This window comes from Ruditapes philippinarum, unplaced genomic scaffold (assembly GCF_026571515.1).
Source record: "Ruditapes philippinarum isolate M1 unplaced genomic scaffold, ASM2657151v2 ctg1767_1_1_1_1, whole genome shotgun sequence".
Taxonomy (NCBI): domain Eukaryota; kingdom Metazoa; phylum Mollusca; class Bivalvia; order Venerida; family Veneridae; genus Ruditapes; species Ruditapes philippinarum.
In genome coordinates this window covers 212,524-232,410 of record NW_026855146.1, presented here as the reverse complement: position 1 = coordinate 232,410, position 19,887 = coordinate 212,524, and the positions used below count along the sequence as shown (strand labels likewise).

General features: G+C 33.1%; 1 protein-coding gene across 1 annotated transcript in view; it reads right to left on the bottom strand.

Annotated features, from left to right (window-relative positions):
* Positions 1–19,887, bottom strand: part of LOC132742272 (protein CEPU-1-like) — a 74,116-nt gene that overhangs the window by 10,678 nt on the left and 43,551 nt on the right. The window contains exons 5-6 of the mRNA XM_060730629.1: positions 6,393–6,524; positions 3,010–3,164 (exon numbers count right to left, since the gene is read on the bottom strand). Coding sequence (XP_060586612.1) covers positions 3,010–3,164; positions 6,393–6,524 — 287 coding nt within the window. The remainder of the gene's footprint in view (positions 1–3,009; positions 3,165–6,392; positions 6,525–19,887) is intronic.

Below are 19,887 nucleotides of genomic sequence, written 5' to 3'. Positions count from 1 at the left end.
GGTTCAAATATAATTTATGAATACATGTATATCAATATGATCTGCGCATTACATCCATAAGACGTATATGTATGTACATATATATATATATACATTTTGCATGTTTTTGTTCGCCATTTATAACATGCTTGTAATGACATCATGGGCATATTGCCTAATGGAATAAAAGAATAAACTACTACTACTACTATTATAACTGTTTTATCGCAATTGCATTATTTTTTTGTTACATAAATCAGTAAAAAAAAATTCTACGTGCATTTCCCTCTCTAGTCCCCCCTTCACTTTTGTTTCAAATGGAAACCCTAGATAAAAAGAACCAAAACTAGCTAATGCCGTCTACGAGACCTCGCAGCTAGCTATATATATTAAGTCAGTGAGCGCAGCCGTTTAAAGTTGTTTTCGATGTTGTCAAAAAAGGAATACAACAATTAGGATATATCAAGAAATTTTGTAGGTAGATATTTCTCATTGGGTAGATTTTGCAGTGCAATAGAACCGTAACTCTGCATTGCCTAATTTTGGAGTCATTTGCCCTTCATTCAAATTTTACACTGTGATCTCTGTCTGGGACATAACTCTTAAACTATATGCGATATCAACAGGAAACGTTGTAGGTAGGTACATCTCACTGGGTAAATGTGCCATGTAAAAGAACCGTAACTATGCCATGTCAAATTTTGGAGTTATTGACCTTTGTTCATTTTTACATTTTGAACTTTGTCAGTAACATAACTCTGAAGTATTAACAAGAATCTTTGTAGGTAGATTGATCTCATTAAGTAGATGTGCTTTGCAAAAAAAAAACGTTACTCTGCCTTGCCTAATTTTGGAGTTATTGTCCTTTGTTCATTTTTACATTGTGAACTTTGTCTGGGACTACAAGAGATATCATCTCTGTGTCCAAAACCTGTTCGGGGAGCATCTCCCGGTTTATCCTGCTCTTGTTTATTTTTTTTCTTATTTTGTTTTTATTTTGAATGTGTTACCCAATGACCCCTTTGACCCTTTGCCCTCTGTGATTCTCCGAAAAAACTCAACCGATATATAGCAGGTGCGAAAAAACTCAACTGCTATATATCAATTGAGTTTTTTTTATATATGAATCAAGTGAAACAAGCAAATTCGTTGAATTTATATCCCCCGCCGAGTACTGGTTATTATTAACACAACAACTGAAGACATAAGGCTTTATTTATATATAAAGCATGGCATAAACAGTTAAATATTCTTTGAACTTGAAAAATATTCAGGGCAATAACAGAGCCATAACTTTGTGTTAAAAAGTAATATCTGGAAATGCCAATGAGATGTATGCATACTGCATAACTAATCAAGGGCCATAAATCTGAGTTATAAGTATCTGACCGGAACAAGGCGACTATATGCACATCTACTCTTAGTATCCCATAAAGTTTCATTGAATTCCAGCCAGTAGTTACAGAGTAGCACGGAAACGATTATTGCTCTGGTTGTATACTGCCTAAGTTATCTAGGGTCATAACTCTTAGTTAAAATGTCTGACCCGAACAAGGCGACAATATGCGCATCTCCTCTTGGTATTGAAGGTTCCAATAAAGTTTTATTGAATTCCAGCCAGTAGTTACAGAGAAGTAGCGAGGAAACGAATATTTTTCTATATGCATACTGCATAACTAATCAAGGGCCATAACTCTGAGTTAAAGTGTCTGACCCCAACAAGGCAATGATATGCGCATCTTCTCTTGGTATTGAAGGTTCCCATAAAGTTTCATTGAATTCCAGCCAGTAGTTGCAGAGAAGTAGCGCGGTAACGATTTTTGCTCTATATGCATACTGCATAACTAATCAAGGGCCATAACTCTGAGTTAAAGTGTCTGACCGGAACAAGGCGACGATATGCGCATCTCCTCTTGGTATTGAAGGTTCCCATAAAGTTTCGTTGAATTCCAGCCAGTAGTTGCAGAGAAGTAGCGCGGAAACGATTTTTGCTCTATATGCATACTGCATAACTAATCAAGGGCCATAACTCTGAGTTAAAGTGTCTGACCGGAACAAGGCGACGATATGCGCATCTCCTCTTGGTATTGAAGATTCCCATAAAGTTTCGTTGAATTCCAGCCAGTAGTTGCAGAGAAGTAGCGCGGAAACGATTTTTACTCTATATGCATACTGCATAACTAATCAAGGGCCATAACTCTGAGTTAAAGTGTCTGACCGGAACAAACCGACGATATGCGCATCTCCTCTTGGTATTGAAAGTTCCCATGAAGTTTCGTTGAATTCCAGCCAGTAGTTGAAGAGAAGTAGCGCGGAAACGATTTTTTCTCCATATGCATACTGCATAATTAATCAAGGGCCATAACTCTAAGTTAAAGTGTCTGACCGGAACAAGCCGATGATATGCGCATCTCCTCTTGGCATTGAAGGTTCCCATAAAGTTTTGTTGAATTCCAGCCAGCAGTTGCAGAGAAGTAGTGCGGAAACGATTTTTACTCTATATGCATACTACATTACTAATCAAGGGCCATAACTCTGAGTTAAAGGGTCTGACCGGAACAAGCCGACGATATGCGCATCTCCTCTTGATATTGATGATTCCCATAAAGTTTCGCTGAATTCCAGCCAGTAGTTGCAGAGGACTAGTCCGGAAACGAAATTCGGACGGACGGATGGACGGACGGAAGTTCTCACAGGACAGTAATTATGTGGCTACTCTATTGTTCTCTCTATTGTTTTTTTAGCCACACAAAAGAAAATAGCCACATAAAAGCATTACGGAATGAATGACATCAAAGAGAAAGAACAGTTACCTATTGTCCCTCTAGCCACATAATTACTCTCCTGTGAGTGCGGACGGACGGACGGACAACGTCAAAACTATATCCCCCTCCCGATTCCATCGGCGGGGGATAAAAACTGTACTGCTATATATCAATACAGTTGAAAGTGTACCGAGTATAATGGGTTAGAAAGAACAAAGAAAAAGCTCAAAGCCACGCGATTAATAAATCAAAACACGAAAAATACCATTTGTTTGTATTTCCAGTTATCGTGTAGATATTGTCCATTCTTAATCCATGAGATGGTAGCAGTAGGGTTTGCTAATACATTACAATTTAGAACAATAGATTTAAATCTATACTGACTTATACGACTTGTAGCCACCAGTACGGTCGGTGAATCTGAAATAAATTATAACACATGTATAGTCACACATATCCTTCAAAAATAATCAAGCATCAATTGTTGAATATTATTTCTCCGAAAATAAGAAAAATAAAACATACACGCAATCTTTCACATGCTTTTAAAAAGTAGAACAATAATATATTTCGGTTCTCTACACAGTGAAGCGCACGGGATGGTATTGCAGTAATACAATCATATTGCAGTTTAAAAGGTAACATTGTTGATGCTTATCGTAACATTTCATTTTTCTTGTTCAGTCATGAAAGTGTAAAATAAGATATCAATAAGATCCCACATGGAACAGATAACTATGAGTAAAATCCATCGAAACACACGACCATGAACATCCAACAATTTAGATTAAGAAATTAAGATTCCATTGATCTAGATACTAGCAAGAATCCACTAAATTCGCGGAATTCCTAATTGTTTCAGATTACCGCGACAATCCACTAGAATTCAACCTTTTCGGCCCTTTGATGACCTCGCATTCAATAATAAGAATTTAGTATTTCGTTATAACCTTTGATATAAGAATGTATACAAGTAACAAGCTAAGTAGTAGCTGGTTAAATTTACTGAGTTCTTCATTTTACTGAATGATTTTAAAGTCGATTTATATATGATTGATATATTTTTCAACATGTATAATTATCATCGAAACGCGCTTTATTATACTGAATTTATTGAATGAGTTGAATAAAGTTATATTATGCGAGCCTCTGGCGAGCATAACATTATTTTATTTAACGAGTTCAATAAATTCAGTATTGAACTTTCACGAATATAATATTCTATTTATCACATATCCTAAATATTGAAAATGAATCATTTTTAGCTCGACTTTTTATATATATATTTATTTGCTTTTAGAAAAAGTAAAAAGTCGGGCGTTGCCCCCGCCCGGCGGTGGCTCTTGTTCAATGACGTGCCTATAGTGTAACGCTAACATTTAGCGCGTCTTTACACTATGTGTGTACAACGCACATGACGACACGTCAAAATATATGCACGAACATGCAATACCGTTTTTACGGTTTGCAAAATCGGCAGGGGCATGTGATAAATGTCTTTATTACAAACCCGTGCAGCTTTTACGACCCCGTAAAATTAGCGTTATACAATAGGCGCGTCAATGAAAAATGGGTCTTTTCCACTTCCAACGGTCTTTAGTTTTGGTATGTGATAAATAGAATACTAAATTTGTGTATGTTTAATACTAAAGTTATTGAACTCGTTGAATAAAATAATGTTACATGCGCCAGAGGCTCACATAATATAATATTATTCAACTTGTTCAATAAATTCAGTATTAAACTTACACTCATTCAATATCCTCTATCTATTACTTATTCAGAAATACAACGTCGTATGTTCTTCAGAACTAAAATTCACGTGGCAGCTTTTCAATATCTATAATAATAATAATAATAATAATAATAGTAATAATAATAATAGTAATAATAACTTTATTTCGTAACACATTAAGACATATACAGATTGTAACACCTTATTTACAATGCGGCCTTCTAAGTTGAACAAAAAAAAAACAAGATTGCATTTGTGAAAAATGCTATGCCACCGCATTTATACAAAACTGGAACACATTTTTTTTTGTTTCTATACAATTGACGATTGCCATAATATATAGATCACTGACCTATTTAATTGTTATTATCAAATTAGTGGTTGAATCTATTATTATTCAAATAAAAAATTAGAGTAGGAATCTATCAATGCAGTTGAGTCTAGTGAATTTGGTGGTGAAGGTCATATTTCACATGGCCTAAATTCCATGACGGTACATCAAAGGACAACACAGTAAGACACTTTGTCAAAATCTAGGCCAGCTGATATCAAAGTTCACTTTACATCTTAATCTGTGCACATGGTTCAAATTTCATAGCTGGCATTAGCTATATATACATATACATATAAGGAAAACTATTGCCTCTGGGGCAGGGAAATTTTAACACTAGGGGCATAATTTAAACAACTTTGGTAGAGGACCCATAGATGATATTATATACAAAATATCAAAGCTCAAAGTTTTGTACCTTCAGACAAGTTACTATATATGACATAGTGACTGAAAATTAATGACCCCCAGGGCGGGGCCAATTTTTAACCCAGGGCTATAATTTGAACAATCTTGCTAGAGGTTCACTACACAATGTTTCTTGCAAAATATCTTACCTCTAGCCTTTGTTAATTTAGAGGAAATGATTTTTTTTTATTTTTTACTATATACATATAAGGAAAACCTATGACCCCCGGGGCGGGGTCATTTTGACACTAGAGGCAAAATTTGAACAACTTTGGTAGAGTACCTATAGATGATATCATATACCAAATATCAAAGCTCTAAGCCTTGTACCTTCAGACAAGAAGGTATTTTAAGTTTTTACTATATGTACATATAGTGAAAATCAATGACCCCCGGGGCGGGGCCAATTTTGACCCAAGGGCTATAATTTGAACAATCTTGGTAGAGGTCTACCAGACAATGCCTTATGCAAAATATCTATGCTCTAGGCCTTGTGGGTCTTTACAAGAAGATTTTTTTAATTTATTCTTATAATTCCTTTTGGTTGCCATGGCAACCAGATTTCTACATGGAATGAAATTCTTTGAACAAATTTGGAAGCCCTTCACCCAAGGATCAATCCTGCCAAGTTTGGTTGAAATTGGACTAGTGGTTTTTCACAAGAAGATTTTTAAGTTCACTATATAATCTATAGAACATACAAACATACAAACACACGCACACGCACACGCACACGCACACGCACACACACACACACACACACACACACACACACACAGGTGAATCGCTATATGCCATCGCATCGCAGATGCTGCGGTGGCGTAACAAGACAAAAACACACACACACGCGCACGCACGCACACATACACGCACGCACACATACACGCACGCACATACACGCGCGCACACACACACACACACGAATAATTATCAATCGAAGAAAATATAACGTGTAAAAGAAATGATTAAATGGTCATCACAATTTTAACATCTATCTCAACACACATACTGAACATTCATACTATACATATTATCTATCTTTATCTTGATTGAATCCACTTATTCTAGCAGATATACGTAGTCATAACGTTAGAAATTGCTTATATTTTATATATGTATTGTAAGGTCCGTGTTATAAATCTAGCAGACAATATATTTGTATACATCAACTTACAAAGAACGTTAACTGTAATAATTTCCGAATTCGACGGATCAATGCCGTTTTTTGCCTCGCATCTATATAGACCAGAATTATTGCGCAAAGCTTTGTCGATCACAAGTTTCTCTCCAGTAAAGCCAGGTAATTCTACAACATACAGAGTATAATTAATATAAATTTGTGATAATGAGGTAGTATTGATATAAAGTTCAATCACACTTAATATTTAACAAGTGCAAACTGATTTTTATTTTTGTAAAAGAAGTTTACATAACTGTTAGCAATTACTAATATTGATATAATAATAATAATAATAATAATAATAATAATAATAATAATAATAATAATATCTTTATTTATAGAAGGTAACATACAAAGTTCACAGTATGAAGTATACTTATTTTCAGTATGGCCTTCTGATTTAACAATAACAAAGACAAAAATGTAGATCTATACAAATATTTAAAATCTTTTGGTATAAAAAGAATTATTTATATTATTTATATTCTTGAATGTAAAGGTTAGATATTTTTTATTCATTCATCCGACTGACACTCATATTAATTATAATAATTATAGATAACAACAATTAATATAAAGTGATCAATTTCATCATGTATCTACGGAAGCGTCCTTGTGCCAATTTAACATGTTCTATAAAAAAAAGATAACTCCTACGTAGGACTTTGCAACTCCTACGTAGGACTTTATAACTCCTACGTAAAAGATAAAAAAAGCCCAATTAGGAGTTAATAACTTCTACATAGGAGTTAAAAATGCCTAATTAGGAAGTTGTAACTCCTACGTAGGACTTTATAAGTTCTACGTAGGACTTAATAACTCCTACGTAGGAGATAAAAAAACCTAATTAGTAGTTTTAAAGTCCTACGCAGGAGTTTATGAGTGTTCCTCTACGCAGGAGTTTTAAAGTCCTACGTATGAGTTATAAACTTCTAATTAGGTTTTTTTTATCTCCTACGTAGGAGTTATAAAGTCCTACATGGGACTTATAAAGTCCTACGTAGGAGTTATAAACTCCTAATTAGGCTTTTTTAACTCCTACGTAGGAGTTATAAAGTCCTACGTAGGAGTTTGTAAGTCCTACGTAGGACTTTAAAACTCCTAATTAGGTTTTTATATCTCCTACGTAGGAGTTATAAAGTCCTACGTAGGACTTAAAAACTCCTACGTAGGAGTTATAAACTCCTAATTAAGCTTTTTTATCTCCTGCGTAGGAGTTGCAAAGTCCTACGTAGGAGTTATCTTTTTTTTTATAGAACATGTTAAATTGGCACCAGGACGCTTCCGCATGTATCTAACTGTAAACTTAGAAAATAAATTTTACAGTTGTTTTTGAAAGATTGTAAAGTCGAACATTGTTTAATATATAATTGATAGTAATAGGTAATTTATTCCAAACTTCAATACTGAAATAAGAAAAAGAATCATTTTAATAATTTGTATGAGGTATACTTTTCAGAACGAGATCTTTATGGAGCGATTGAGCGTAAATTATGTAATTCATTGTGAGAGAAACTAATAATTTCACTCATATATCACGGTGCCAGATTGTTTAAAGATTTATACACCATAATTGCTGTGTGGTATTTCACTCTGAAATTGAATTTCAGCCATTTAAGTTTATTAAAAAGATCTAATGTTTGGAAACGTATCGGTCTATTAAGTATAATTTTTGCAGCTTTTTTTCCAATTGAGTTTACTTTATTGATGTATGAGTATGTGTCCTTTCCCCATACTGTACAACAATAATCAAGCACAGGAAGGATGTACGCGTTGTAATATATCTTTTTGTATTTTCTGATATTTAAATATATACGCATTTATATATGAATGAATTGAATGTATGTATGTATGTATGTATACAGGCGCATTTATTTTTTTAAGCATTTTATATATATATATATATATATATATATATATATATATATATATATATATATATATATATATATAACACCAATAAAGATATATGGTCATTTAATGCACAAATCTGTGAAAATTCTGTAATTTAACCTTCAAGGTCAAGGTCATTAAAGAGCCCAAGTAAATTTGAGTTTGATAAACATGAAGGCCTTGTCCTTAAGAATATTCTGTTATAATATGAAGTTGATCCATTCCATAATAGCAAAGTTACAGCCAGTTACAGCCAAAAAAATGAAAATTTCAATAATTTGACCTTCAAAGTCAAGCTCATTTATGAGTAAAGGTCAAGGTCTGTCTGGTTATTTTTAAGGGTTATCCCTGAAGATTGTTATGTTCAAGTTTGAAGACAATCCATTCAAAAATAACAAAGTTACAGCCAATAATAGCAAGAACAAGCAAAATTTGGACTTTTGACCTTGAAGGTCGAGGTCATTTATGGATGAAGGTCAAGGTTAGTGTGGTCTACTGAAAGGTCTTGTCCCAAGGGTTGTTGTGGCCAAGTATGAAGACAATACACCAAGAACTAAAAAAGTTATGAACCAGGTACAAGTTTGCGGATGGCAACGGCAACGGCATCGGCAACGGCAACGCCGTCAGGACTATAACAATACCTCTACTTCTTTTTAAAAAACAGTCGAGCTAAAATGATATGTCTGAAGAGGGCAATTTTTTTATTTAGTTTTTTTTGCAAACAAAGCCATTTGATAATGACAGTTTAATGTATTATCTACATAAATGCCCAACAACTTTAGAACTGTAACATTTTCAAGAGTTGTATCATTTACTTTCAGTAGGAGAGGATTACATTTCTTCACCTTTTTTGAAGAACCAATTATCATGCATTTTGTTTTTATTGAGTGAAAAGACATATTATTAAGGATACACCGATCATTTAAATAATTTAAATCTTTTTGTAAATTTTCATGTATTTCCAGTAAACAGTCACCGGATTGGTAAAGTGTAGAGTCATCCGCATACAAGTCTTTATTACCCTTCCAGATTTTTTCCGCCTTTTTGATTGGATATTGATCACCCGAAAGAAATTGATATAACCGAGCCAGACGGGTAATATACACACAAAATTTCCCCGTTGTGTACCCCACGTTCTAAACAACATGCGCTGAGGTGATGCGCGTACAGTTTGATTTTACGCGATGTAAATTCCGATTTACAAGCACTTTTTGACTGTCAAGTGATAAATATTCACCAAAATAGAGTAATGATACATATTCTCATCAGTATTGAAAACAAATATGACCTTGTGAAAGCTTGATATTAATTCCAAAAAAGTGCGTCAATCAGACTACTCCTTTTCTCTTGTTTACATTCGTTAGGTTCGAAAGAAAAAACGTCATGTATTTATGTGACGTCATTTTGTGGTGAAGGGGTACCCTAAAGGGAATCTTATTTCGACGTTTCATTTGAAGTAGCAATGATTTATATTAAAATCGTCTTAACTCGGCAGGGGAAGGGTAATAAAATTATTATTTTGGTTTTGGAGTGATATATGTGGATATATTACCTGCCAAGGTAAAATATCACTCTCGCCTAACGGCTCGGGTGATATGAAATCTTGACAGGTAATATATCCACATATAACACTCCAAAACCAAAATAACATATATAATATCATTTATATAAATCAAAAATAGTAAGGTCCCAAGAATGAATCCTTGGAGAACTCCTGATTTTACCAGTAAAATGACAGATTTTAAATTACCTACTTGAACTGTCTGTTTTCTGCTTGATAAATAGGAACGAAAAAAGTTACAGCTTTTTCAGAAAAATAATATAATTTCAATTTGTGTATCAAAATTTCATGATCGACAAGATCAAACGCTTTTCTTAAATCAAGGAAAATAGCACCTACATTGTATCATTTTACCATTATCAATATCTTTGATCCAGGCATCAATTAATCTAAGTAATGCTGTATTACAAGAATGTTTTTTTCGAAACCCTGAATGTCTGTCATGTATAATTTTTGTATTTTGAAAAAAATGTCTGAAGATGTGACACAATATGTCGTTCAAATATTTTTGAGATGGTGGGTAGACTTGAAAATGGGCGATAATTTTCAGAAAAGTCTCTACTTCCTGGTTCAAACACAGGCAAGACACGAGCTTCCTTAATTAAGTTTATCAGGAAAAATACCCAAATGAATGCTATTATTTATATAGATGTTATGCAAGGAATAATAGTAACCCAAGAACTTTTTAAATTGCGGGGCCAATACCATCAAGGCCTGTAGATTTATTTGTGTTTAATTTTTAAATAATTTGCTTTACTTCTATGGTCGTTAAATAAGGAATATCAAATACGCGAGAGCTTAGCAATGTATCCATTTTTTCTTTTAAAGTGGAAAAATTGTTTTCAGAAAAAGTGGTTTTGGTAATTATATTTGAAAATTTGATAAAATGTTTATTTTGTTCATTGATAATTTCTAATTCATTCTCAATTACTCCATATTTTTTTCTATTTTAGACGGAAGTGTTATCCGTTTAGTTTGATTGATGTTAGAAGCTTCTTTACATACTTTGAGTCCCTATTCTCTTCAATAGCATTATCAGAGAAATTGTTCTTAGCCATTCTAATTAACGGAGTATCTCTGTTTCTTAATATTTTGTACTGATCGACATCTCCTTTATTATGACACTTATTGCGCAAATTTATCGTTTTTTTTTTTAATTTCATCTGTAAACCAGTCAGGTTGGTGCTCCCGTATTACGCGTTTTTCTTTCATTGGCGCATGTTTTGCTAATACTTCATTTAAAATAAAGTAAAAGAAATCTAAATATTTATTTGGATTTGTAATTGTTTCTGTTATATCTATACCAGATGTTAAAAGATCACGTTGAAAATATTCTTCACAAAAAGTTTTAGTCATTCTATATTTTATCACCTTATGCAACCCATATTTTTTATTTTTGTTAGTATTAAACTTCAGTCATTTTTTGATTGCTTAAAATCGGTACAAAGAAAGGATATAAACCAGAAATCAAGTGATAGGCATACTGTAGAGAGGGATACCCTTGTTAAACCGGAAGACACTCAGATAAAGACACCAATTTCAGAAAAATCAACAAGTCCAAAACGTACAAAAACGCTCATTATCGGTGATTCTATCATGAAAGCAATTAATAAACGAGGACTACATGATACCGTAGATACATATTATGTAAGGGGAGGCACTGCCCTTGACATAGCGTTACAATTGAAAAACTGGGATATGAGGGAATTTCTCAACATTGTTATCTACGTGGGAGGAAATGACGTTGAGTCCGAAATCCCACTCACATCGACTTTGGCAGAATTAATCAAAGTGCTGCAGCACTGAATGCGACGGACATGCAACCGGAGAGACATTAAGGCTTCTTTTAAACAAAAACAGAACACAAAATATATAACAGAGAAAATTTGTTCCATACAAGTTCGAGATTTGTAGAGCAATATATTTTGTGTCCCAAACTGATATATCAGATTTTCTACTTTCAAGCACTTAAATACAGAATGAAATTCATGCCTAAAAACTCTGGTCAAACTTGTAAATCAGTGTCCTTATCGATTTATTCTAAGAAATGATATGTAAATAGAAAAAAAAACTGTCAACGAAATATTTCTAAAATAAATCCAGGCAAATAAACTTCAAACATAATACATTATACATTTGAGAATGCTATTTAGAATTGCTTCGTGTTATATCATAGTGGGCATATAGACAATAAAATATAAGTCATTTGTATTTTTATTTCTCTTGGATAATCATCATATGTCTCATTAAAAAAAATTTGGTTAAAATCATCAGCAATTAATAGTGTATTTTTTAGATTTTTTTATTTACAAGGTAAAGATGTAGAGGCCAGAGCACATCGTTTTTATTTTAATTTTAATGTCACTTAAGCACTACAGTGTTTAGTTGTCCTTTTCAATTTCACACTAAATTCCATTTTCAACTTGTTTGCTTCTTACAATTGTATAGAATTTCTAAAAGTATTGCATGTAATCCGCTGGTTTATTAATTACATGTATAATGTGTACTCCCTAATTATAGAGGCTATTCGTTGCCAAAAATCCAGCCCTTGAAACTTGACAATGCATACTTCGGTTCTACTAAACAGATTAGTAAAAATCTAATTGTCGATCCGAGAGTTACATACTGCACTGGTATTAAGCATTTTGATTATCTCGATTTGATAAAATGAAAGCTGTTAACATGCAACTTATAAATTGCAAACTGTATTTATAAATGTATAATTTCAAATTTGCGACATGTAGAAATGTAAACGATAGAACGTACACAATACGTTTAATGCTGTGCACCATGACATTGTGAATGTAACTGCATCATCTTGACACACTCAGGTTTACAACACCACACTTTCCTTTTACATTCTAACGCGATTAACATTTGTAAACGATTTTGCAACTTCCATATATGGAATTATCACGGAAATAGACGAAAATTAATAGGCGGAGCCAATTTCACGAAAGCAGAATATAAAGAGAGGTAACTCTTGCTGGTACAAAAATATTTCAAATTATATAGAAACTGTTACATCAATCTTGACTTTGAACATCCTCTGATTTTGTTAAAACGTATTCTAGTACAGGATATTCAAGTAATGCAAAATTGGTTAAAGGAATAGGAATGGATGGATTGATGTCTGTCTGATATAAATATTCATCATTTAAAAAGAGGTACCATGACAGTTTTTCTGTTGACATCAACCCTATAAGTGAGAAATTCGCGTTTTAACACACTATTTTTTACTTGAGAAATAAGTTCATGGGCGCCGCCATTTTGGCGTTCTGTCATTCTCGCGAGATAGACGAGACCGAGATTGTGACGTGTTACACCCACTTCCGGTTAGGTGTACACGCTGGTACAACTGAAATATATATTGATGAAGAACTTATTAATCTTATTGCGTACATTATATATTATTTATGAAAACATCATATGGACCTGAATTGCTTTAATTAATTAATTGAAGACGCCGCGGCATTAATTATCATTTGTCTGATTTTCAAGCTTGATGATGATACCGCCACATGATTTAAGCAATGACTGCTTAATTTTCAAAGATAAACCATTAATTTAATTTGGGTACTATGAGAAACTTCTTCAAATTGACGATAAATCCTTTTATTTTGTACTTAATTTTCGCTAGACAAGCTGTCCAAATAGGGTACATCGCCGGTCATGTATCCTTTTTTTTTAGGGTAAAATATCAACTAAATCCAATATGCAGCGATCTACTGAGGGCGCGATTTTCCGCCATTGACGCAAAAATGAGAATGGTGAGAAAGGCGCAGGAAAATAGGAAGCCAGACTAATATTGTATGAAAACAAAACTGCCCGTTAGGTTATTTAGGCACCCAGTCAAAACTGGTACCAACAGCAAAAGATTGCCCATTCCCCTGTAACTACGCATATTGTCGGGTTTATCCAGTTCCCTATAGCATTTTTCCACGATATCTACTTACCCAATTCCTTTCCCACACAGATACGCATTTCTACTACCGTAAATTTAATCCAATAAAACAAAAAATCATAAATCTACTTGATATTTAATATGATTATTGGTAACTGAAAAAAAATGTATCGCTATTTTATGACATGCTGTCATTTACAGCATAATTCGACGGTGTGGAACTTAATTTCCCCTAAGGTCATTCAGTTCACCGATGAAGCGTAAAAAATAGATGTCTTTTTCGTCATTAGAATATTTGACAAGGGTGATTAACCAATCAGGGCAACATTGTGCATGATCAAAAGGTCTGTCGGCACAGAGGCATACAAGGAGCAATAAAAATCGGTAGTACACAGTGTGACAGGAACATGTTAACAATTTACTTTTCAAAAGAGTTGCTTATTTTTTTGAAATGTGTACATCAATTATAACATATGTTCACACCTTTAAATTTGAAAATCAGTATCAAACTGCAAAAATTTAATTACATGTACTATTAAGAACACGTTCAATAATTAACAGCCATTTGTTCGTTGGTGCGTTTGTTTATTTAATTGCATTATTTGATTGTGAAACTTTGTTAAATAACAACATGTTTATGTATTAAATCTGTGAAATATTGTTAAATAACATTAAGATGAGACTTTAATGAACATAACATTGTTTGGAGTAACAGGCATGGAATTTGGAGGTTACGTACCATGGAGGTTACGTACCACTGCATAAATGTACCATTTTTGGAGGTTACGTACCACTATAGAAATATATAATAAAGTGATAATAAGGGATAAGGTGTGAAACTATCAGGTTTATTGTTCAAATTCGCGCATTAATTGTATTAATTTTGTAATGAGATTAAATATGTATGAATATTAAAGAATAAAGAACAAACCAATTAACGATAATAATATCACTGGCCTGAAGTGGTGCGACCGGTAGACGTTGATTTTTTTGTTTCTTTATTAATTCATTTTTTTTTTTTGATATTGTTATGTATTTTGAACCATAAAAAATTTCCTCTCTACCTCCTGTGAAAATTAAATTGCCTGGTCAATACTTAACTGTATTAATATTTTCGTATGATTCAACTAGATTTTTCATATATCTAAAGATGTGGGGAAATGACATCACGCGCACCTGTTTTTATACGGCCAATACACAAACATGGCCGCGCTTACTGATTTGTAGAAATCGGTGATTTAGCGATTTAAATTTTGTTATCATTCGTTTAATATTATTATTTGGCGGCAGAAACTTTGCAGATTTATTATTTATAGTATTCTTTTTCTGAAATCAAGTTTTTATTCTAACCTTGTCTTTCCCTTTAAGATATAATGTAAAAATGTAACAACGTATATACTGATAATGAGCATAATAATATGCAAAAACTAAAGTTGGTGAAATAAAATAAGGAAATGTTTCCCATATATAATGACACACATCACTAATCATTGATAACAATGATAGGGTTTTGTGAGCCACGGCAATACTCTTAAGCATATCTTTTTTTTTTACCTTCAGCAAATAGTACTAGAATGCGATACATGGAAGGCACTTTTGGCAACACGAATAAAGAGAACTGAACAATAAGCCTGTGCCTTCTTTCTTTGAAGGACTATGTTGGATTGTAGAAAAACTCATATTTTTGACCAAGTGTATAACCACGAAACAATGCAAAGTTTACTATCGATAATTCCGTTGTATAACCAAAACTTGTGAATTTGTCCCATTTTAATGTTGAAATAAATATTCAGTGTATCCTGGCAACTCTGTTTACCTCCATTGGGAGGTATTTTGAGTCATAGGATGTGATTTATCCTTTTATTGTTAAATATATGTAAGCTGACGTAGGTTAAGGTCTTTTTATGCATTGTGCTGAATCAATAGCACCTCTAAAATATGTGTATACATGCTGTCATTAGCTGTTACCTAGATTTGCTGTCTAGATTTGCTGTCTATATGATCAAAAACAAAGAACTACTTTTATGTACATGAAATACTACACAGAATATTTATTAAGTTTTGTAAGTGATGGCTTTCTAAGAGATAAAATAAACAAAGTATACATAAATTGATAATCAACATACATACATTTGGACTCTTTTAATTTTTACTTATTGAAAAACAAAATGGGAAAAATGGGAAAATATATGGTAAAATAAAAAGTTATGTACGAAAGGGTACATACAACTTTGGTTATAATTTTACTATTGTTAAAAGTTTTTTTCTTGTCAGGTCATACGCTAGAATTAAGGCTACTAATATAATAGTACTACTAGGAAAGACAACAGCCAGAATTTGGTCTGTATTAGTAATTAGTCGTATCAAAATCTCTATCAGATGTTGACTTGAAAATTTGAAAGTGGTAAGGTAGCAGCTTAACTGTAAATGTTACTCATTCCTATGCAAATTGAAATATCATCAGTAAAAATTTATTTGTCGTTGAATATAGTTTTTTTCAATAGTTTTCACTTCCTTGAAAAATATTTAACCTCAGACAGTATGTAACCTGATGTTTTTTGGGTTTTTTTTAAGTTTCTTTTTCCAGGAAATGTGGGTGTCTACAACGTTTTAAAAAACTTATATGCCTATATTCCTTTAAAGTCCGCTGATGTTGATTGTAGGCAATCATGCAAGTGAATTATGTTTAGTAACTAAACACCTAAAAGGTATGATAAACGGAAATTACGCCGCTTCTTGTCGCCGACGGTAAATACCGAAAATGAGCGGAAAATACGTTTTTTTACGATGATTTAGTGGGCGGGGAAATGGGCGGAGCTTATTTTTATCTCCTATTGAAAAACGTGTAAAGCTGGATTATGCTGATCTGAATCATGATGGTTCGACAATGTAAAGCTAAGAATGTAACTTCTGTTTTGAGTATTCGAACACTTGGTATTTGCTACTATCAGTTAATGTTTTGTCGTTTAACAAAATGTATTTTGTTGAAATGCATGTTTACAATGTTAAATCGGCAAACTCAATCCAAGTATGCAACATTGGAGTTTACATACAAAGAAATACAATTGTATTTTTTCCATTAACAAACTGTTCAACTCAGATCAACAAGGCTGGATTTTTGGCAACGAATAGCCTCCATACCTAATCGCCTGTCCAAAAATCAGAACAGGTGAAGCAGAATCTATTTTTAGAATAGCGAAGGTTAATTCATATCATGACCTAGAAAAATATGTAAACAAACCACAAGAATCGGAAGTAGAACTGATATTATAACTTACTTACCATGAAAGACTACATGGCGGTAAAGTGTTGAAAACTCACTTCTTACATGCATTTTCAAAAATAGATATTTATACTAACTATTGTACTGAATCTAATATATTAATAACTGCTGAATATTCAGCTAAACCCGCGGTATGAGTCACGAAAATAGTTCTTCTTTTATTAATGCGCGAGTTATCCTAGAGTCACGAAAAACTTTTGATTTGTTAATAATAATGTTTTGTATGATGTAGAAATATTTATTTCCTACTAATAATGTCTTGGAACTCAGAGGTTACACCTTTATTGTAGTATAATTTGCTGTCCTACTTTTTCGACAGCGGTAAATCGTTTCAGCAGTAATTTGCATATTGCGCAATAATACTACGGGACTACAACGTTTTTATCAATAATATACGTTCATATTTTAACTTGGATAACTTAATTTGAAATTGAAAAGGCTAAATATGGAAGACATTAAGATATCCAGACAAAGTAGGGAGTTTTGAAGGATCAAATTCATGTACTATTTCTTGGGCTCTTAATCGGTTTAGGACACATTGCGCGAGTGTAGCCAACGAAATCCCATGTGTAGATGACTTAGCTCTGAACGCGCCTGAGGGCGCGTCCGTCGCAAAAATTGCCTTGACGTCGCTTGAAAAACACAAGGACTGTTCGATATATATATGTACTGTATGCCCAAGATCAGATGCAAATGTTACTCAACTAAATGAACAACTGGCACAGCTGTGTTTAGACAATAATGCTACACTGATTGACATATACAGCGGATTTGTCTATGGTGACGGCAGCGTAGCGAAACAACAGTTTGTAAGGGATGGTATCCATTTAAGCCCGAGGGATGCGTCTGCGTTAGCCCTGGCAATAAATAAAAGACTACGTATAATCAAACAACAATCCTCCCCAAATTCCAATATGCGCGCAACTGTAACAGATAGAACCAGAAGCATGAAGAAAAGCTTGACAAGAAGGTGGCAAGATTCTTTGAAGAGTGGCAACGGGTACGACTTTCCCAGTGAAATGCGATATGGCGGAACCGGAAGTAGGAAATTCTTTGATCAGTGTTTTATCTGCGGAAGAAAAAATCACAAGTCTAAAGACTGTTGGTATCTGAACTAGGATAATGCGGACAGACACTCTAAAGACTATTATAGCAAAAAAAAAAATCCAAAACGTTGAATAAATTGAACAATGAATACATAAACAATCTAAGTGAACGTAATAAGACTACTTTGTTAGAAATAGAATCCAAAAATGAGATTTCTTCAAATAACAGTAACAATTGTATTCAAACAGAATACTGGATCGAGGTATGTATAGTTTTACAAATGTAGATAATCTGACTTTGCTTTCCTCTTATATATATGTCACAGGGTGAGAAAAATGTGCAGCCTGACCGGACTTGAACCCGGGACCCTCGGAATACCGTACCGCGGCTCTACCGACTGAGCTATCCGGCCGCTTACACATCTTCTCCCCTAAATAGTGAACAGTTCTGAACCGTGACATATATACATTAACATATCTGGTAAGACTGGTATATCTCAAATAAGACATAACTATATTGTAATATCTCAGTCACAAACAAGAACTTTTCAATTCATTCCTTTAAAAGAAAAAGTCGGTTTCGATATGTTCCTACAAGGTTGCAGGAAAACTTGTATTATGATAGGAGGCGTGTACACACCTTCTTTTATTCTTGTTTATAATGTATGTTACGATTTTATGTTGTATTCTACAATTGATATTTTACACATATGTTTAAATACGCGAAAAATGATCGATTTGATAGTAAAACAACGGAAATTCATAGACACTATATACATGTATATAATGCATCCAGCTGATAATCAAATTGTTTCTTTTGAACAATCTGTTCCATACAATAAATACGGAAATGATGAATATTAAGATATATTCTGATGCCACGCTCCATAAATCAAACTTTCCAGATAATAAATTGTTCAATTCTAAGTTTGAAAAACGAGGTTTACATATTGCACACCTTAACGTAAATCACTTAATGCCTAAAATGGACGAAATAAAATACAATCTATTAAACAAATCAAATTCGCCTTTACTGAGCCATTTTTTGGTGATAATACAACAGACGATGAATTAAATATAAACATTTTCACACACGAAAGAAAGGACCGTTAAAGTTGTCACAAAGGCGGGGGCATTGTAATATATATTGCTGACAAGGTGCCATTTCGGCGACGTTACGATATAGAAACGGACGAATTAGAATCTGTTTGATTGGAAATTATTTACCCAAATTGCAAACCTTTTCTTTTAAATTTTATATATCGCCCACCAAATGTACACCAATCTTGGATTGACGATTATGAGAAACAACTAAGTATAATAGATATATCAAATATAGAATATCATATTCTAGGAGATGTCAATATAAACTTTAATCCAATGAATAAAAAGAAAAAATATGACAATACAAAATGGGGTGATTTGATAACGAAATATGGTTTGAAACAACTTATTACAGATCCTACTAGGATAACAAAACGTACCCAAAAAAATAGATCATACTTATACAAACAGTAGCAGATATATTATTGAATCGTTTGTTTCTGATATCTCATTAAGTGATCATTATCCGATATGTATTTCAAGATCAACGAAAGCATGTATCAAATTGATTAATGAACATAATTCAATTAAATATAGATGTTTTAAGAAATTTAATGAAATTGATTTTCAGGTAGACCTTGCTTTATACGATTTTGAATTAGTCAAGCACATCCGAATGAATCTCTTAGCTTATTCTACTCCATTTCAAATACTATATTGAAAAAAGCATGCACCAATAAAAGAAAAACGTATCAAAC